At 47.4% G+C, this 20972-nt stretch overlaps 1 protein-coding gene across 2 annotated transcripts in view; it reads right to left on the bottom strand.

The window, feature by feature from the left end:
• Positions 1-7533: 7533 nt before the first annotated feature.
• The window catches only part of Meox1 (mesenchyme homeobox 1), a 21478-nt gene continuing 8039 nt past the window's right edge, over positions 7534-20972 (bottom strand). The window contains exons 2-3 of one of the 2 annotated variants that reach the window (XM_008838135.3): positions 10576-10748; positions 7534-9029 (exon numbers count right to left, since the gene is read on the bottom strand). In XM_008838135.3, coding sequence (XP_008836357.1) covers positions 8907-9029; positions 10576-10748 — 296 coding nt within the window. In that variant the 3' untranslated portion in view covers positions 7534-8906. The remainder of the gene's footprint in view (positions 9030-10575; positions 10749-20972) is intronic. The other variant, XM_008838137.1, reaches the window with a different exon arrangement.

The following is a 20972-nucleotide window of genomic DNA, read 5'->3' on the forward strand; positions in this document are numbered from 1 at the left end:
GTCTATCCTCTATCTATCTATGTGCATGCACATGGTGGTCAGAGAACAACTTTGTATTCAGTAGTCTTGTCTCACTTTTCTATGGGTTCTGAGGATCAAACTCAGGTTGTTAAGCTTGTGTGGCAAGTACTTTTCCTGCTATGCCATCTCACTGGGCCCCTTGAAAGTGGTTTGGTTTTTATTATCTACTTATTTATTTATTTTGATACAGAGTCTCACTGCGTAGCTCTGGCTGACCTGGAACTTGCTGTGTAGACCAGGCTGGTCTGCCTCTGCCTCACAAGTGCTGGAATCAAAACATGCACTACCATGCTCAGCAGCGCGAGCCACCATGCTCAGGAGGGTTTTTTGTTGTTGTTTTGTTCTTTTATCTAAACAGTTTGGTTTTTGAAAACATCTTGCTTTAAAGGACTTCAAAGTGCTTCAAAGACTCAGAATACTCTGGTTTTGTGGACAGAAAATTGGCCCAAAGAGAGTAAGTGGTGTAGTAAAGCTCACATTCCATGTGAACAGGAGAATGAACACTGATACCCACCTCACCTCTTTCTTGCACAGAATATGTATGACTGCAGCATGGGGTACAGCTCAATGGCAGAGCACATGCTTAGTGTAAGCAGGGTCTTGGATTTGATTGTCAGTAAAACTTCCCCTATATGTGTGTGTGTGTGTGTGTGTGTGTGTGTGTGAGAGAGAGAGAGAGAGAGAGAGAGAGCGAGAGAGAGAGAGAGAGAGAGAGAGAGGGAGACAGAGAAATAGAGAAAGAGACACACACACACACAGAGACAGAGAAAGAGACAGAGAAAGACAGAGAGGAGCTCACTCCCACTGAGGGCCCTCTCAGAGCCAGGCAGTGTTTTAGGTACTCTATAGACATAACCCTGCTGTCCTAGGGCCAGGCTGCTTCCATTTATCTGTCTGTCTCTACTCCCTGGACCCTGGACTTAAACATATAGTCAGTACTCATGGGATGAATGAATAAATCTCACCCTCATGTCATCCTGTGAATAAAATACATTTCTAAGTACCACAACTTCTGAAGTCCATCGGACTAAGGAAACTGAGGCTCAGTGAAGGTAGGTGACTTTATGAAGTTCACAGAATGTGTCAGCCTTGTCAGTCTAGAGGCTGGTGTGTGTGTGTGTGTGTGTGTGTGTGTGTGTATACATGAAAAATGGGGGCTGGAAACGGAGGGAAGGTGGTAAGGAGTGGGGATTTTTTTTCCTACAGTGCAGAGACTGTGAAAGGAAAATAGCTGATGCGACTTTGCCTAGATGGTCAGGGCTCAGACAGGCCTGCAGCTCTCCAGCCAGGTGCACTGGGTGCTTTAGACAGGATTTGTGTTCCTGGAAAACTGGATTTAAATCATCTTTCAGAGTACAAAGAAAACCGTCCTTATAGCCACCAGGGAACCTTCAGCGTGGTGGAAGCCCACTGCACTCTTTCTGCTTCCTTTGTACCATGAGGAATTCCTCAGAGACTCTGGGTTCACCTACTGGCTTTTTAGAAAGTCCAATTAATCTGTTGGGTGGTAGAGGAAGCCAATACTAGCAGAGAAGAACTGAGACTTGGTGGTGGGCGCCCTTTTCAGACCTGGCCCAGCCTGCTGCCTTCCCAGTCATGCTGGAGTTAAGCCCAGCCGTGGGCCCCAGCTCTGGGGACAGCCTGGAATCCTGAGCCAGCAGCTCCGGTTAGGAAATTAACAAAGACAGAAGCTCTTGCAGCCAGGACCGTGGTGAGAGACGAGTTAGGTCATGTCTCTCTCTGTTCTATCGGATATGACTCCCAATCCTGATGTCACCTTCAAGCTATTAGGCATCACCCTTCCAGATGTGTGGCCAACAAGCCTCTTATCAATAGACTGGTCTCTGAGGCTTGCTGATGGTAGGGGTCAGGCCCTGGAGGTGGCTTCTTTGCCAACTGCATGTAAAAGAGGAAAGAGAGGCTTGTCCCAGCTTCAGACAGGGCTCAGGAGGTGAGTGAGTGATTGGCAGAGAATCTTGGCCCCATGACTAGAGTCAAGAGAGAGTTTTCCTGGGCTATAGAAACAGGGTAGTATCATCTTTTCGAGGGCATGATCTGCCAGACTTGTGGTCTCTGAAGGCCTGAACTGTCCATGCCATGTAACTGGCTATTGGGTCAGAGCTCCTACTACATGGTCTATGTGTCTTGGAGCCAAGAAGCCAGGCAATACCACTAATTTAACAGTTTTTTCATCCATTCATCCACTCATCCACTTATTCATCCATTTGTCCATCTGTCTGTCCTTCTGTCTGCTCATCCATCTGTCTAACCATTCATCTATCCGTCCATGCATCCATCTGCCCATCTATCTATCATCCATCCATCCATCTATTCAATGGGTATTGATTTCTTATGTTTTAGACATCACACTAGTAGGTACGAGTAAAATAAAGAAATATATCCCCTTCCCCTCAAAATAAAAGAATGATAAATTAAGGAAGTGGCCATAAAGGCACAGATGCAGGGTGGGAAGACAGAGATAAAGAGAGCTGTGCATTGTGTAACAGCCACAGATAATGGCAGCTTTAGAGAACAGCATGGCTTTGAGATATTTTTGAAGGTGTACAAAAAATATTCATGGGTTCAGGGTTTGTGGGAAATGGTGCAACCAGTTAGAGAAGGAACACAGTGAGACCCAATGCTGTGGTGGCCTAAACATGCTTCATTGGTGACTGGGAGGGAGGGATTAGCTGGCACAGGCTCCTCTGCCTGACTGAAGAATATGTAGCTTTTAAAAATATACATATTTTACTTATTGTTTTTATTTTATGTGTATGAGCGTATTGCCTTCATGTGTGTAAGTGCACCCATGTCATGCAATGCCCGTGGAGGTCAGAAGAGGGTGGTAGATCCCTAGAACTGGAGTTACAGATGGTCGTTAGCAGCCATGTGGGTGCTGGGTATTGAACATGGCCCTCTGCAAAAGTAACCAGTGCTCTTAACCACTGAGCCATCTTTCCATCCCTGAGAATATGTAGCTCTTAATGGGAAAGGTTTTCCCACAATGGTGGAGATTGATCCAAGCCACTGGCCAGGGTTTATCTAGTGTTATGGTTAACCTTGATAGTTGACTTGTTGGGATTTGGACTCAGAAAACACGCCCCTGGGCATATCTATACAGAGAGAATTAACAGGCAGGATGACCTGCCCTCAGAGTGGGTAGCATCTTTCAATAGATATACAGATATACAGAGGTCTGGGGAGAACAGCCTGCCTACCTTCCCTTCTTCCTGAGTGTGTTGAGTGCTGCTGTTGTTATAATAATAGTAGTAGTAATAAGAATAATGCTGCCACCATCTTCCACTGACAGACTTTTGTAACATGGACTGATGGAGTTTTCTATGCCTTCAGCACTAAATTGTTACCGCTGAGGCATCCGGCTTCATGGCTGAGTAACTACTGGCTTCTCAGCCTCTTCAGTGTACAAAGAACCATTGTTAGACTACTCAGCCCCTAATAAATCCCATTTTATAATATATATATATATATATGTATACATACACATTCAATGGATTCTATTCTTCTAGAGAATTCTGCCTGATGCGTCTGGTTACTAGAATGGTGGCACTTTAGGGGTCTGGACAGACAGAGTGGATTCAAACCTGACCCTGGTTTTCTTTGTGAGTAGAGGAAATGCATCTCTGCCCAGGGCTGGGGCCAGCATTCTGCAACCCTGAGCCCTTTCAGGAGCTTTCATTTGGAAATGGGTTCTTTCTCTCTCTCTCTCTCTCTCTCTCTCTCTCTCTCTCTCCCCCCCCCCCTCCCCCGCTTCTCTCAGAAGGGAAGCCACACACTTGCTTGTCCTGGATGCTCTCTCAAGGAAAGACAAAGCCATTACTGAAAAGTTACCGTCCTAGTTTGTCTCTTCATTGCTGTGACAAAATACTCTGACCACTACCAACTTGGGGAGGAAGGGATTTATTTGTCTTACATCTCCCAGGTCACAGTTCATCCGGGAGCCCAAGGTAGGAACTCAAGGCAGGAACCTGGAGGCAGGAGCTGGAGCACAGGCCATGGAGGAACGCTGCTTACTGGCTTGCTCCCCTGGCCCCTGCTCAGCCTGCTTTCTTATGCAACACAGGCCCACCTGGCCTAGGGGTGGCACCACCCACAGTGGGCTGGGCCCTCCCACAGCACTCAACAATTGAGAAAAGTGCCGCATGGACATGGCCACAGGCCAGTCCAATGAAGGAAATTCCCCAATTGAGGCTCCCTCAACCCAGGTGTGTCAAGTTGACACTAAAGCTATCCAGCACAGTTACTGTCTGTAAATTCTTGATTGTTTAGATTCCTACCATGGCACCATCTCTGGGCACAGTTAGTGACTTCCATCAGGGAGTCACCAGTGGGTGGACTTGCTTCCCTGGCACAGCTTTGCCCTTGAGAGATAGTGGAGGGTTTTTTTGGGGGGTTCTTTTTCACTTTTTCTTTTATTTGAGACAAAGTCTCATGCAGCCCAGCTGGTCACCACTCTTTTTTTTTTTTAATAGTTTATTTATTATCTTTATTACCACTCTTTTTAAAAAATATTATTATCATTATCATTATTATTATTATTATTATTATTATTGACTTTTTGAGACAGGGTCTCCCTGTAGCCCCAGCTGGCCTGGAACTTACTATGTAGACCAGGCTGGCCTTAAACTCACAGAGATCTGCCTGACTCTGCCTCCCAAGGGCTGGGATTAAAGGTGTGCATCACCATGCTGGGCCATATTTTATTATTTTTATTTATGTGTATTTGTGTGTGTCTGTGTGAGTGCCATGTGCATGAGGTACCTATGGAGGCCAGAGTTACAGGCAGTTGTGAGCTACCTGATATAGGTGCTAGGAACCAAACTCATGTCCTCTGGAAGGGCAGGAAGCATTTTTAACCATTGAGCCATCTCTCCAGCTGTTGACCTCCAACTCTTGATGTAGATGAGGCTGGTCTTGAACTACTGATCCTCTGGCTTCAGCATCCCAAATGCTGGGGTTACAGGTGAGTGTTCCCACACCCGGACAGTGGAGGTTTTGCTGTCATGAAGAGCAGCTGGTCACAGCTACTGTTCACCCTGTATTGGCCAATCAAATGCTGATGCTGGGAGGCAGGTGCAGGGACTGTGTGAAAGAATCTAGAGAGGACATGTGTGATATAGTACATAACCTTTCAATTCACCCTTGGATTCAATAGACTTAGCTACTGTCAGTTATTTTGAGGAATTACAATTCTCACACTGAAAGATTTGAAAGATTTTGTTTTTATTTTTAATTATATGTATATATATGTGGATATGGAGATTATATCTATATCTATATCTATATCTATATCTATATCTATCAATATATATATATCTATATCTGCAAGTGCCCTCGGACTGCAGAAAAGGGCATCCAATCCTTTGGAGCTGGAGTTGTAGGGAGTTGTGAGCCATCTGATATGGGTACTGGGAACTGAACTCAGGTCCTTTGCAAAAAAGCAGTACATGGCTCTTAACAGCTGAGTCATCACTGAAATTTTTTTTTCTGTTTTAGAAATTTAGAAATAAATGTTGTTGCCTTAATATCAGGGATTGCCCTTCCCTTGAAAAGTACTTGGGTTACCTAAACACAATTAAAAATTTTTATTACATTTATTTATTTAGCTAGTGGGGGGGTTGTGTGCTCTGGTGCATGTTATGGAGGTCAGAGGACAACTTGCAGGGGTCAGTTCTCTCCTTCCACCATGTGGGTCTTGGGACTTGAACTCAGGTCATCAGGCTTGGTAGCACATACCTTTATCTGATAAACCATCTCACCAGTCCTATTTTACTATAATTTTATTTCTGTATGTGTGTGTGTGTGTGTGTGTGTGTGAGTGAGTGTGTTTGTGCACATGAGTGCCATAGTACACGTGTGGAGGTCAGGGGACAACTTTCAGGAGTCAGTTCTCTTCTTCTACCACATGAACTCTAGGTATTGAACTCGGGCTGTCAAGCTTGGCTGCAAGTGCCTTTACCCCCCTCCCCCGAGCCATATCACCAGCCCCCCAATTTTTAAAGTGTGGGTGATGGTATCATGTGGGGGAGAGTGAAGAGCACGGAAGGTGCTAGGCAGAAAGAAGAGGCCTTAGGAACCAATTATAGGAAAGGGACTCCTGGGAGACAGGGAAGAAGGGTGATGACCCCCAAGTGTGAGGGCTGACTTTTCTTTGTCACTGCCACATAGATTCATGGAAACTTACCACACAGTGCTATGGCTGGGCTTGGATGCAACCTCATGGGCCCGGCAGCCCTTTATCCTTCATTATGGTGGGCATTATAGTCTATTGCCTCCTGCCCTTCCCAACTAGACCAGAATGTGCCCATTTTACTTGACCTAGGTTTTGAATTCAGCACACTGAACCTCCTTCTCTTTGACTCTTGATTTTGGTGGGCCCATTTTACTCTGCAGTCCTGGGACATCTTTTCTAGTCAGAGCCTCTACCTGGCCCAGGAAGTCTCAATGCAAAGTCCAGGCCAGCTCTCCTCTGCTGGCTCCCTCTCTCTCCTCTTCTCTCTAGCTGGCCCCATTATTTTGTTCACTGTATCTGGGTGAAACAAATTACTTCTGTTTCTTTCTTTTTACTAAAACCCACAAAGATATGGGGCATTTTTCTCATGTCACTTTTAATTACAGATGCATATTTTTCTACCCCTAATAATAATCTTCAAACTTGGCATTTAAACCTTAGGTATGGGGCTAAGGGTGTAGCTTAGTGGTAGAGCATTTGCCTAACATGCACACAAGGCCCTGAGTTTGATTCTCAGCACTGTAAAGCAAACAGCACTTGGGAGGTGGAGGCAGGAACATCATGAATTCTATGCCAGCCTCAGCTACATAGTGAGTTAGAGACCAGCCTGGACAACGTGAGACCTTGTTTCAATCAACCAACCAAACTAGCAAACAGACAATAGGGCTGGCTAGTTTATGGCCAGGATTCCTAATCTAACTAAAGAGTTCATATTTTTTGTTTACTGAACTTTGATTGTTTGGGGAGTCATAAGTTAGGAAAACTGAAAGTTATATTTTTACAATGGGACATGAAGACAATGCATTTGCATGAGAGAAGTCTTGTGTTTAAAAATTTAGTGTGTGTGTGTGTGTGTGTGTGTGTGTGTGTATGCACACAAGCTCTCTATGGAATGTGTGTGGAGGTCAGAAGACAACTTTTCCGAGTTGGTTCTCTCCTTCCATCATGTGGATCCTGGGGATTGAATTCAGGTTGTCAGGCTTGGTGGCAAGTGCCCCCGAACCATCTTGCTGGCCCTTGCATTTGTTTTTGTAGTGATTGGCACTCACTCTTAAAGAGACTTTGGAGAGATATGGGAGGATACGTAGGTTTAGGTGATTTCTTTCCTTTTTCTCTTTGCTTCTACACATTGTTTGGGTCATTATTAGATGAGAATCACATTACACACAAGAGCCGTGACTCTGAATTCTATAAAGAAAAGGGCCTGGAAACTGTAATTTTTGTTGATTTTATTTATCCAAGAGTTTTATTACAAAGGGGACTGACCTTATACAATTAGTTTGATGCAATCTTAGGAAAACATATGGAGTATGCTTTAGGAAAAAAAATGACACACATTTTAACCAGCCATCTCACGTGGCAATCATTTTCCATAGCTTTTGTCTTTTGGGGGGATGGGGAGGTGGGGTTGGATTATTTTTACATACCAATGATCAAATCTTGCTGACCTCCTTCTGTAACCAGCTGGGATTGGTAGGCCCAGCACCAAGCACCTGAGGTGCACCAGGGTCTCTTTCCAAAGCTGCGGTTGCCCCAGGCTGTTTGGCCATCAGTCCTCACAGCAGCATCCTTAGAAGTTGAGTCTGAGGTCTGAGCAGTGCACATGTATGAACCTCCCACAGTACAGTTCCACCCACAATAATAGCCTTTGTGGGGACACAGAAGGGGCTGAACTGCATCCCATGGGGGAAGGATTGTTTTCCTGTCTTCATCTATAGTCAGAGTCTTTGGGAGTGCACAGGATGATGGGGCTGGAGAACTTTCTACTCCAGGGGCCTACACGTCTAGGTCCTCATCCAGCAGCCCTCATGCTAACTCCTCATCCTTAGATACAGAAACCACTTTCAACTCAACAGTGTGAGCATCTAGAGAGGGTTTCTGCTCAGCAGTCCCAGCAGGTGCTGTCTTGGGTTCATCCTCAGCCACCCAGTCAAGTCGAGCCTAGACGGCGACACGGGCTGCTCCACTGAGCTAATGTTCTGTCTTCTCCCAGACAATGCATAAATTTGTCTACTCAGTAGTCAACAAAATGGGAGACAGGAATAGGTTTCTGATGTACAGCCCAAGTTGCTGTGTTTAAACCTCTTCACTCTGGTTCCCCTTGGAGCTTGGGGACAGCAATGACTGGTCCCCAAAGCCTCAGAAGGAAAGCGGGGAAGTGGTCCAGGCTGCATCTCCATCACTTTCTTTCTTTTGGAGCTTTTCCTTTCATGAGTCACCAGCTGGCTCCAAGGCTCCCTTCCCTACAGGCCAGGCGGTGGCCAGACAGAGACAAGGCCTGGCTGATATAGCAGGATGGTGGCAGGCAGAGGTGTGGGTACCAGCCAAGACACCCTAGGAAGAGCGTCCCTGCTGCTGTTTCTAGATTCATCCAGTGCAGTCAGCCCTGTATGATTCCAGGAGAGTGTGGGAAGCTGAGGCCCTGGGGGACGAACTGCTGAGACTGAGATGCTGGGCAGTACTTTCTGGGAAATGCCTAAGTTCCTATACACTGGGCAGCTTCACATCCAAGAGAGTCAGGACAAGGTGTGCAGAGACTGCCCCTGGATGGGCCGGAGGGAGGTGAAGGTGGGAATGAGTGGGGACAGTGGGAAAGGGGGTTCAGTTCTTAAGTCTTTTTTTCCTATGGAGCACCTCATTCTGAACTTGGAGAAGCTTCAGAGTCCCCATCCTCAGGGTCCTGCCCATGAGGGGACACAGGTTGACCCCCCTTCACTCGCTTCCACTTCATTCTTCGGTTCTGGAACCACACTTTGACCTGAAGAAGGAAGCGAAAGAGCTGGGTCACTCCAGAGCCGGGGTGACCCCTCACCATGTTGTTGTTTAAGCTATGTGGGTCCAACTCCAGGGACCTCAGTCTGCAACCTCACCTGTTACTCTCCATCTCCCAAGGACTCAGGGACGAAGGGAAGGGCACACCAGAGGTCTGCCTGTGTTGTGTCTCAAATGAAGTTGAGGCAGAAATGAGAAGTCTCCAAAAAAATCACTCTGCATTGGCCCCACCCTTTCACATACCCTGACTCTCTTCCTTGCCAACATGCCCCCAGTTCCCCAGCCTCTATTCTCCAAGGGCCTGAGAGCACAGCCCTTTGCAGTTTCCATAGCTCTGTTCAACACATTTTTCCATATCTGACCTTCCTATGACATAAGGTTAGGATGATGACCCCATCAAAGATGGAAACCCAGAGGTCACAGGGGTCAGGGTGTGGCAGAGGCAAGATTTGGATCTAAGCTTTCTGATTCAATACTCCAGCAGAACACTTTATCAACTGAAAGCTGCTGACAAATATTATTATTACGGCTGTTGTTTCATACAAAGGCAGAGTGTGGGAAAGATATAATGTTCCAAGGAAAAGCCTGAACCAAGTGACAGAGAACTTTTACTCAATGTGCCCCCAGAACCCAGCTGCATATCTGTGCCACCTAAGAAAACTCATTATTCTTACAAAATTGCTTCCTGGAATCTCCATTTTATCTTTTGATTTGTTTTTAAAGACAGGGTCTCAAGTAGCCCAGTATGTACCTGGCCTTGAACTCACTATGTACCTGAGGAAGACCTTGAACTTCTGATCCTTAGACCTCAGCCTCCTTAATACAGGCATGTGATACCATGTTCTGTTTGTGGTAAGGGCATCAAACCCAGTTCCTGCATGCTAGGCAAGTAATCTATCAACAGAGATATACATACAGCTCATCTTTTGTTTTGTTTTGTTTTGTTGGGACAGGTCTGGAACTTACTATTGTAGATCAGGCTGGCCTCTATCTCACAGAGATCTACCTGCCTCTGCCTCCTGAGTGCTGGGATTAAAGGTGTGTGCCACCACACCTGGTCCAAGCCCGTCTTTTGATTTCTTTTGAGGTAGTTCCTTAGGCTGGCCTCAACTCACTATGAAGCTCAAGATAGCCTTGAACTCCAAATACTCCTGCTTCTGACTCCTGGGATTACAGGTGGATGCTACCACACCCAGCCTTCAGAATCTACATTTTAAATAATTGCCTGTGTGAATCCTAGGCAAATGCCAATTCAAGTTTGATGGAAACAGGATCTCAGATGTTCCAACCCCTCTTCACATGAGAATCACCCTGGGGAACCTTTGAAAAATCTGGATGCCCCTAATTCCATCTCAGACCAATAGTCTCCACATGTGGAACTCAGATAATTCTCCCCAGAATGACTGGTTGTTCCGTATAGCCATGGTTGAGAACCACTGGATGGGGAGGGGAAAGGAAGGGGTCCAGGTAGGGGTGATGGGAAGGGAGGGGAACAGACTACAGTGAAGCACTGACAGGCACCTGGGCCCCACCTGCCGCTCAGAGAGGTCCAAGTTCACAGCGATCTCATATCTTCGGAGCCGGGTCAGGTAGTTATGGTGGGCAAACTCAGCCTCTAGCTCCCGAAGCTGCTCCTTGGTGAAGGCTGTCCTCTCCTTTCGGGCCTTGTTGCTGCCTTCTGGCTTTCCTCGGTTCTCCTGGTTGTCTGGGAAGAGAGTACCCAAGTGGGAGATGTGAGTGAGCAGAGGGGTCCAGTTCCCTACCATTAGTCCTACAGCAGCTGGGCAGCATTCCTGGTCTCTCTCATTTTTTATTTGTTTATTTATTCTTATTCTTTAGTTTTTGGTTTTAAAATTTTATTATTTTTATTTTATGTGTCTGAATATTTCACCTGTATGTATGTAAGTGCAGCATGTGCATTTAATGCCTGGGGAGGCCAGAAGAGGGCGTCAGATCCCCTGGAACTGGAGTTATGGACAGTCGTTAGCCACCACTTTATGGGAATCAAATCTGGTCCTCTGCAAGAGCAGCTAGTACACTTAACCGCTGAGCCATCTCTCCACCCGTTTTTATTTTTTTTTCTCTCCTTCCTTCCTTCCTTCCTTCCTTCCTTCCTTCCTTCCTTCCTTCTTTCTTTCTTCTTTTGAGATAAGGTCTCACTATGTAGCCCTGGCTGGTCTGGAACTCCTTAACTCCCTATGTAGACCAGATTAACCTTGAATTCACAGAGATCCGCCTTCCTCTGCCTCCCAAGTCCTGGGATTAAAGGCTTGTACCACCATGCCTGACCCTCTGTCTTGTTTTTAAAGCATGCTTCAAAAGAAGCTACTGCATCCCCTCATTCCTTCTAATGTCTTGCTCCTAAGACAGTTGAGAAACAGTTTTAGTCCCACCCTCAGCCACCACCCCTCCCCAACACAATTTTTTCATACCCAAAGCCTGTGAAGCTGCTGTTGACTGTTCAAGTCTCTGTCCCCAGCCTCCCTTTGGGGCATCAGTAGTTTGCAGCTTGGGAGTCCATGTGCTCTATCTAAGACAAATTCTCAAAGTTCCCAGGAGCTCAGAGGATGGAGTTGTAGCTGAAGGGCACCCCACAGCCTTGCCAGGGGCAGGGGTATTTTGGCACTCTGGCCCTGGTGCCCACGGTCTGGTAAGGGCAGTCAGCAGTGAGACGGGTAAGGGGAGAGCTGCTGGCGCCAGGACGTGCAGCATCAACCTCACCTGAAAACTTGTTTGAACTACAAATCACTGTTGGATCAGAAACTTGTGGGGGCAGAGTGGGAAGCTCGGCAACCTGTTTTTGTGTTTGTATGTGTATTGTATGTGTGTTTGTGTGTGTGCACGGAGGCTAGAGGTCAACATTGTGTGTCTTCCTTGTCACTGTCTACCTTAAGATGTAAAGAATATTTGTTTATTGTGTATGTGTGTATGTATGTAGACATGTGGAGGTCAAAGGACAGCTTTCAGGAATTGTTTCTCTCCTACTATGTGGTTGGAAGGATTGAACTCGGGTTGTTAGGCTTGGCAGCAAGTGCCCTTATGCATGGAGCCATCTCGTCAACCTCTCTACCTTAGCTTTTGAGGCAAGGTTCTCACTGAATCTCAAGCTGGCTGATTTGGTTGGACTGGCCAGCATGACCCAGGGATCCTCCTATGTCTACCTCCTCACAGGTTGAGGTCACAGGAGTATGCCAGCATATGTCCAGCTTTTTTCTTTTTTTTTTTTTTTTACATAGGTGTGGGAATTGAACCCAGATCCTCATGCTTATTGCTCAGCACCTCAGCAGCCTGTTTCAACAAGCCCTCCTGATCATTCTTCAGGGCCAAGTTCACAGATCACTACTTTAAGACCTGACTACTGAAAGATTCCCTGGGCCCCAGACTGGGGATCTACTGGCCTGATCTGCATCAGAAGACCAAGTCTGAAGAATCATCCAGACCTCTGGGGAATGAAGCTTCTGTTAGTTAGACACAGGAGCTGAGTCCTAACCTATAACAGGGTCAGGGAACATTTTCTATACCAGGCACTCTACTAAGCTCCTGACCTGTGTTCACTTCTTCCTCTTCACAATCACTCAATCAGATGGTTCCAGTATGGGACATATTTTAAAGACCAGAAAACCAAGAAAGAGGAGTTAAACAAGTTCCCCTAACCATTGAGTGGTGGAGGCAGTTTGACTCACATAGTGTGTAAATATGGGATACTTATCAAGAAAGAGTCTGGCACAGATGGAAGGGAATGGACCTAGGATAAAAAGGCCTGGTTATTGAAAGTGTCTGTCCTTTAGCAACAGCGGTGGGTCGAGAGGCCACAGACAGAAGACCAGCACAGCTACACAATTAATTAACTACATTAGTCACGAGGTCGGCCTAACTGCCACAGGGACCTTTCCTGAGTGGGCAATTGGATACTGTGGCTCAGGGCACGTGCTTTCTGTGAGCTGTGCCCTACCTTACTCCATCTCAAGAGAACCTGGCTGAGGGGGTGAGAGAGGAGGGACCAAGGTCCTGGGTTCTCGGAGGCCAGGTCTAAGCTACCTGGAGGGTGGTGGAGGGCTGCAGGCCTGATGAGTCAGGCAAGGGAAGCTGCCCACACTCTCTAGGCTGAAAAACTAATGTGGAGAGAGCTGGGAACCCCACATTAACCCTGAAATCCAGTTTGGAACTCTGGAACTCTGAGCCTGGCCGCTTCCCAGTTTTCTATGCAACTCATTTCTACTTCAGTGTCGTGCCCCCCCCCCCCCCCCCCCCCCCCCCGGGATGGTATGTTGGCCGGGGTGGGCACCTGACAGGGCAAGGGTGCCCTGGGGGCGCCAGAGCTCCTCGCAGCTAGATGCCTGGGACCCGGGTGTCGGGGCTTCCCCGCCCTGCGGCCCACCTCTGATGTGGTCCCAGATGGACGCCCCGGGCGCGGGTTGTCTGCCCGGCGGCTGCTGGCTCTTAGCCAGATGCTGGAGCGTGGGCTGCAGGGGAAGGACGCGCAGCCCCCGGACAGGTCCCTGAGGAATCCTCCGACCTTGGTGGCTGCCAGCATCGTGAACCCTCCTGGCTGCCGGCCCGGGAGCGTCGGTCATACAACGGATGCGAAGGCCTCCCCGAGCACATCCTGGCCTGTGAGGCCAGGAAACCCGGGAACCCTAAGGATCAGGGCATGGTCGCAGTCCTCTCAGCAACCCCCTCCCGTCTTAGGGACCCACAGTGTTTCCTGGTCACAGCTGTGCGGAGTGGATAGCCCAGGGTTTGCCTGACTCTCCCCATTGGAAACTGAGGTTACTCAACCTCTCTGGAATTCAGTCTTTTCACAAGAAATTGGATAAAATAAAGCACCTCCTTCCAAGTCTAATTTGTGTGTGTGTGTGTTGTTTTAACTTATTATTACTATTTTTTAATGTGTTTGAGTGCCTTGACTGAAAGTATGTAGGTGCACCACGTGTGCACAATGCCCATGGAGGCCAGAAGAATGTTGGAGTCCCTGGAACTGGAGTTATGGGGGTTGTTAGACTGCATGTAAGTGCTGAGAACAGAACCCGGTCCTCTGCAAGGCTGCCTGCCCTCTTACCTGTTGAGCCATCTCTCCAGCCCTGGAAATGCTTTTAAAGTACAGGGAAAATATCAAGATATCAAGTGTTCTAATGTTTCAACTTGATGAGATGCCCTTGAAAAATCTGGGGCAATATTAATAACAGCTGGTTTTAAAAACATTTCTTTTTCTTTTCTTTCTGTTCCTCTTTCTTTCCTTCTTTTCTCTCCCTCTCTCCTTCCCTCCTTCCCTCCCTCTCTCTCTTTCTTTCTTTCAGCAAAATATACTTAACATAGCCCAAACTTGTCTCAAACTAATGTTCCTCTCCCCTCTGCCACTCAGTGCTAGGATGACATGGGCCACCATGCCTGGCTAATGGCTGGCATATCCTGCCAACTTCTCTGCGGTCAGATGTGCCCACTTCCTTAGACTTCATCAAAACACCCCTGCCAGTGGCTACTCTGATCAACCCCTGATCATCCCCATTCTTTGGCATAGTTACATGGATTTGCCTGGATCCTCTGGTCAATGCTTTCTCTCCGGGCAGCAACTCTGGCACTGGGCACATAGGTGGTATTTGCTAAATCACCCCTGGGTAGAGGGAGGGAGCAGCTTCAGAGAGACTCTGGAGCTTGCCCAGCAGTGTTTAGGTGGCAGAAGGGAGATTTGAGTCCAGATCCACCTGATGAAAACCAAGGCGCTCAACCTTGATGTCAGTCTCCATCTTCGGCTTGGATGGCCCCAGTCAGGGACTGGAAATGGAACATAGCCTGCCTCCACTGTCAGGGTTCCTCAGGTCATCCCTTTGGAGTTGCCATCCACACCCACCCTCCTTCTTCCAGAAATGCCTGGGTGTGCACAGCTCTCCTATGGTATCCCACAGAACAAATCCCCATGTTCCCAAGTTCTGCCCACAATCTTCCCTAAACAGAAGAGCTGGGAGAGAGGGAGGGGACCTCTTTGCAGCTGGTCCCTTCTGTGGAGACAGATCCTCTCCTTAGTCCTTTTCCTCTCCTGGTTCCCATTGTCTTGATTTTAGAAACTTCAGTGCTACACTCCTCCTGTGCTCCATGATAAGGACACTTGTCTGTCACCAACTTCCCAGAGTGGGACAAATGTTTGTCTCTGTTACAAATGATGAGGTGGCCAGTATGAGAAAGAGCCAGGAAATGGAAGTGGACATTTGTTTTGCAACTGTATTTTTAAAAAACAGCCACATTTTCATCAAGACAAGAACAGAAAAACTGTGAGTACTTTCCTGCCAGTTCCGTCCTGGGGTGTCCAGTCTGCTGGCTCAGGTTAACAGTTCATGGACACACTATCTCATATGAGAGACTCACACTCCCACTATGGCACACTCCCTCACTTTCCTAGGCCTCAGTTTCCCCATGTGTAGAATTATAAAATTGGACCAGATTCTCTTTCCTGTGAGGCACTGATGTCAAAGTTCTTTTTGAAAATAGGAGCCCAATACCCTCCTTTTCCTCTACTCCTTTTTCTTTTGCAAACACCTGGGTCTGAAGGATGAGGCTCCTTTTGGCTTCCGACATCCTTGTTCTGGCACAGCCTTGAGTCAGATCTGAAGTCTAGCTCATTGCTTTGTCACAAAGCCCTTGCTTACCTTTCCTCTGCCCACAGCCTAAAGGCTAGAACATGCTGGGGAGTTTCTCCTCCTGTGTACAGAGCTCCCTGTCCCTAACTGAGTGGCAGAAGCACCTGAAAACCTGTTGGAGAGTCTGGGCCTGGGCACCTGCAGGTGCTGGCCTCAGGGAGGAGCTTCCTGAAGTTCTTTTTTTCTCTTTCCTGAAAGCCTCTTTTTCTTCTTTTGCAAACACGAATAGTTATACCCACTGTGATCATAAGGCAAAGTGAGACTGATAATGTGTTAACCTGTGGGATGGTGCTTGGCGCACATCTGAGACTGACTGAAAGAACCAGCAGAAGCGATCCTGTTGGACATGATGCTTAAGAGGTGATTTCACAGACTCTGAGATGATGCTCAGAGGGTACCACATCTCCAGATCTGTGTGTAAATGATCTCTCTCTCTTCCTTTCTTTCTTCCCTTCCTTCCTTCCTTCCTTCCCTCCCTCCCTCCCTCCTTCCCTCCCTCCTTCCTTCCTTCATTTCTTCATTCTTTCCTTCTTTTCTTTTTTCTGAGACAAGTAGCTGAAACTCATTCTGTATCCCACGCTGGCCTCAAACCAATGACAAACCTCCTGCCTCAGCTTCCAAAGTACTGGGATCACAGGCATGAGCTACCACACCTGACTAAGGATGCCTTTGAAGTGCCTGTCTTTGCAGCTCTTTCCCATCTCAACTTCTTTTCTAGATCTGTGGAAATGGGTCTGCAGCTGTGGCTGAAGCCTTGCACCTTCTATCAGGCTTGTACTTCTAGGCACTGTGACAGGGTAACTAACCATCCACTCTCCCAGGACTGTAGAGGGAGGCGGCAAGCACACTGCTGACTGAGGGCCTTTGTGGTTTGAGAGAAGCTGCCCACCCCTGGTCCTGCACGACCCTCAGATCAAGCAGGACCATAAGGGGACATTCAATAGCACCCAGAGAAATGCAAACAGGATGTGTGTGTGTGACTGCGGTTTCCACCATGAGCTTTTACAATATCCCAGGCAAATTCTTTCAGAAGTAGCTGTCATGTTTGGCAATATTTCCTAGCAGACAGCCTTATCAGAGCAACAGGGAGGGTCAGACAGACCCAGTGGAACATGCCTTTTGGGAGTATAGTATCTCTGCCCCCCAACTATACTGCACCATTTCGCATACATTTCTAACTTAGACCAGGCAAAAAGCTGTATGTTTCATGTTCAAATAGATTCTTTCTCCCTAGACAGATTTCTTTTGGGCTTTCATACTGACTATGGTGTCATAGAGTAGTGGTGTTGGAAGGGAAAGGGATTCAGAGATGAGCCTATGTCACCTGCTGATTTTACAGGTGAGCATGAGACTGCAAGGGATCTGCCTACAGACACATGTCAAGTTAGTGGAAGAATGGGGCCTAGAACACAGGCTTCCTTGATAGCAGCTGTCAGTCTGCTTCCTGTTCACCCCAGCCTCTATCCTGTTAAGTACTCTGTGAGGCAGATCAGGCACACATGAACCCATTGAACAGATAAGAGACAACATGGCTAGACAGGGGCAGTTTAGGGCTCTAGCCATTTGTCACACTGCCTCAGGGGATGATGAACATGGAGGCTATGCTCCAGGCACTCTGGGGACAGTGTCTGGACTAGATCTGTTTCTCTGGGACTCCCCAGGGAGGGGAGAGGAAGGGACTATTTGGGGTGAGACTTTGGCAAGCCCTCTGGAAGTGGGGTCTGTGGTTTCCCACACTGTTGCAAAGCATATACTTTGTTGTTCTCATCAACTCTGGTACCTTCAGCTTCAATGGGAGAATGTAAAGTTCAGCAAAGTAGATGGGCTCAGGCACCAGACCAGCTGGATGTTCACATCTGGGACCTTCCTGGCTTCTGTGCTTGATCTGACTTTCTTACCAAGCCCTATTCCATCCCAATGACCAGGCTTATTGCTGTCCTGCAAATGGCCTGAAGAGACACAGGCAGCTCCCAGCCCCTGGGAAGAGGCCAGCAGTGAGGCTTTGGAGAAGTTCACAGTATGTTTTGGGGGCAGCAGATTCTTCTGGAATGGAAAGGCCTAGTGCCAGGGTAGTCTTCACTAAGAGTCCCAGCTGGGGTGGAGCAGTGAGGGTGGGCAGTGCAGAAGGACAGAGGAGGACTGGGCAATGAGAGGTGTGGGGGTGGTGGAAGAGCCCAGGGCGCAGAGGAGCTGGAGTGGGAGTGCAAGAGGGGAAGTGATGGGGATGGAAGTGGAAGCATCAGCGTGTGTGTGTGTGTGTGTGTGTGTGTGCGTGTGTGCGTGTGTGTGTATATGCATGCGTGCATGCGTGCATGTGTGTGTGTGTGCATGCGTGTGTGTGTGTGTGTGTGTGTGTGCTTTTTCTGGAGATCAGACCTAGGTCCTCATTGGCTAGGTGAGCATTTTATCTCTAAGCTAAATCTCCAGCCTGGGGAACAGCAGCCTCTTGGAGGAACTGGGGAGTCATGGGCAGCACTGCACTTTGTGTTCATAAATTCCAGATGTCATCCTCCACTGTCACCAAAGGAAGTGTGGGCTTCAGGACCCAGGCCCAAACAGTTCCTCTACACCGAGTGCAACAAAAACAGGAGGAAAGCAAGAAACAAAGATGGGGTGGGTCCTGGTCAGAGGCAGAGAGATGGGTAGGAAGCTTCAGTCTGTGGGCAGAGAGGGTGCTAGGGCAAGGGGCTGCCTCTTGGGTCTACAGGGAACACTGCCTCACTGTATCCAGGTGTGCCTGATTTATTCAAGTCAGAGCAACAGGCCAGTAGGTGGGTGGCCTCTGAGTCCTAGCTTGCCAGGGCAGTGGGCAGCACAGAGACTACCCCTTGGCTGGCCTTCTTAAGGCCCACAGACTCTTTGAATATTTCTATCTTAGATGCTCAGCAAGATTTGCTGCCTCAGTAGACACTGATTTGCTCTAAAACTTCCCAGCCATACCTAGTCAGGAGCCTGAGAAGGTGTAGGATTTGTGCTGGGGTCTCTGAGCTCAGACATGGCTTGCTTAGGTCTGAGGTCCTATCTGGACCCCAATCTTGTTTTTTTTTTTTTTTTTAGACAGGGTCTCACTATGTAGCCAGAGCTGGCCTGGAACTTGTAATGAAGACCAGGCTGGCCTTGCCCTCACAGAAGTCTAACTGCTTCTGCCTCCTGAGTGCTGGGATTAAAGGTGTGTGCCATCATATCTGGCCCCAATCTGTTTTTCAGAGGAAGAGTAGGGGCAGCAACTGTAACCAAGAGGTAAGGGACACCTAGAAGGACACTGGCCATGTATAGAGTTGCGTCTCCGTTCACACTGGCCACTTAGGGCCCTAGGTTTCTTTGTTGCTGGAGTTTCTGGGGTTTGAGATGGAATGATAGGAGTAACAGTTTTGCATCCCCACAACTCATCCTGCCCAGCAATATGGTAGCAGACCACCAGCAAGTCTTCAGAGCCAGGCAGGCTTGGCTGGTAACAGGCGGTAAAGTCTCTGGCAGAGCTCAGATCACTGTACCTTTCCAGGGTTTGAATAGGCCTACCTGGGATGCAGCCAGCTTCAGGAGGGGACTGTGAAGAAAGAAGGATGCTTTCCCTCATCTGACCCCATGCCTCATGGAGGATTCCTGCAGCCAGCCCAGCCTTCGTGTTTATGTGATTTCCTGACCCCAGTCCTCAATCTGTCCCTACGCTGCTTTTAGGATTAAAGTCGGGCACTCTGAAAACCTTTCTCCTGAGTGAGAATATCCAAGTCCTGAGGCATTTCAGACACACATGGCACAGAAGGGACATCTGCATGCCAGGCGGTGACATGCTTTCAGAGAGAGGGTGAGACAGCAAGGCAATGAAGAATGAATGAATCAATGAACGAATGAACGAATGCCAGACTGCAGTGAAGCAGACACTGAAAGAGCTCCTCCCATATGCAGATGTGTCTCCAGGTGCTTGGGAGATGGAGCAGATAAATCCAACATCATTCTGGCCTTCCAGATACTTCCATTTTAGGGGAAGACATAGAGTCATAGGCACCTGTAGCCCTGGATGCAAGACCAACTGGGTTTGGTGCTACCATGGAGCCGGAAACACAGCACAGTCCATGTGTGCAGGAAGGAAACCCAAGAAAGGATTCTTGGGTATGTAAGAAGCTTGGAGTGGAAGGAAATGACCTCAGCCTAATAAAAACCTTACCTGAAAAGCCCACAGCTAATATCCCACTCAACAGTGAAAAATCATCAGCTTTCCCTCCAAGATCAGGAGGAGCAAGGCAAGGGTACTCACCCACGTCTAGTCAACAGAGTGCTGGAAGTCTGGGCCAGGGCAATTAGGCAAGAAACAAATTCAAGTCACTCAAATATGAAACAAGGTAAAATTATCTTGATAGATAATATGATCTTCTACGCAGAAAACATTAAAAATTCCACACAGCAAGAACTTAAGAGCTAATAAATAAATTCAGCAGGGCTGTAAAATAGAATACAAAGTCAGTTGTGTTTAAAGAGATGGACAATGAACAATCAAAAGGCAAATTAAAAATACCATCCAGCCAGGCGTGGTGGCACATGCCTTTAATCTATTACTAGGGAGGCAGAGGCAGGCAGATCTCTAGCTCAAGGCCATCCTGGTCTACATAGTGAGTTCCAGGACTGCTGAGGCTACAGGGAGACCCTGTCTCAAAAAGACCAAAAAAAAAAAAAAAAAAAGCATCCAAAAGAATAAAATACTTAAAAGAGTAAACTGAAGGGTCTGGAGAGATGGCTCAGTGGTTAAGAGCATTTTTTGCTCTTGCAGAGGACCTGAGTTTGGTTCCCAGCACCTATATTGGGTGGCTCACAACCACCTGAACTCCAGCTCCAGGGGATCTGACACCCTCTTCTGGACTCCACGGGGTCCTGCATGCATTTGGTGCACATAGGCTCACATAGGCACACACATGAATACATAAATAAAACAAATAAATCTTTAAAAGAAAAAGAGTAATTTGAACTAAAGAGATAAAAGGCTTACACATGGAAAACCACAAAATGTTGCCAAAAGAAATTAAATATAAGTAAATGGAAAGACATTGTGTTAACAGATTAGAAGATTGAATATTGTCAAAATGTCCACACTACCTAGAGCACTCTATAATAATGACATTTTTGGATCAAAAAATATCCTAAAATTCCTATGAACTCCAAATTCCTAGGACTCCAAATATCCAAGGCAATTTTAAGAAGGAAAAACAAAACTAGGGCCTCATGCTTCCTAATTTCAAAACATATAACAGAGCTATGGTGGTCACCATGAAATAAAGACATAGACCTTTTTTTTTTTTTTTTTG

Source organism: Nannospalax galili, unplaced genomic scaffold (genome assembly GCF_000622305.1).
Source record: "Nannospalax galili isolate Female #2095 unplaced genomic scaffold, S.galili_v1.0 scaffold95, whole genome shotgun sequence".
NCBI lineage: Eukaryota > Metazoa > Chordata > Mammalia > Rodentia > Spalacidae > Nannospalax > Nannospalax galili.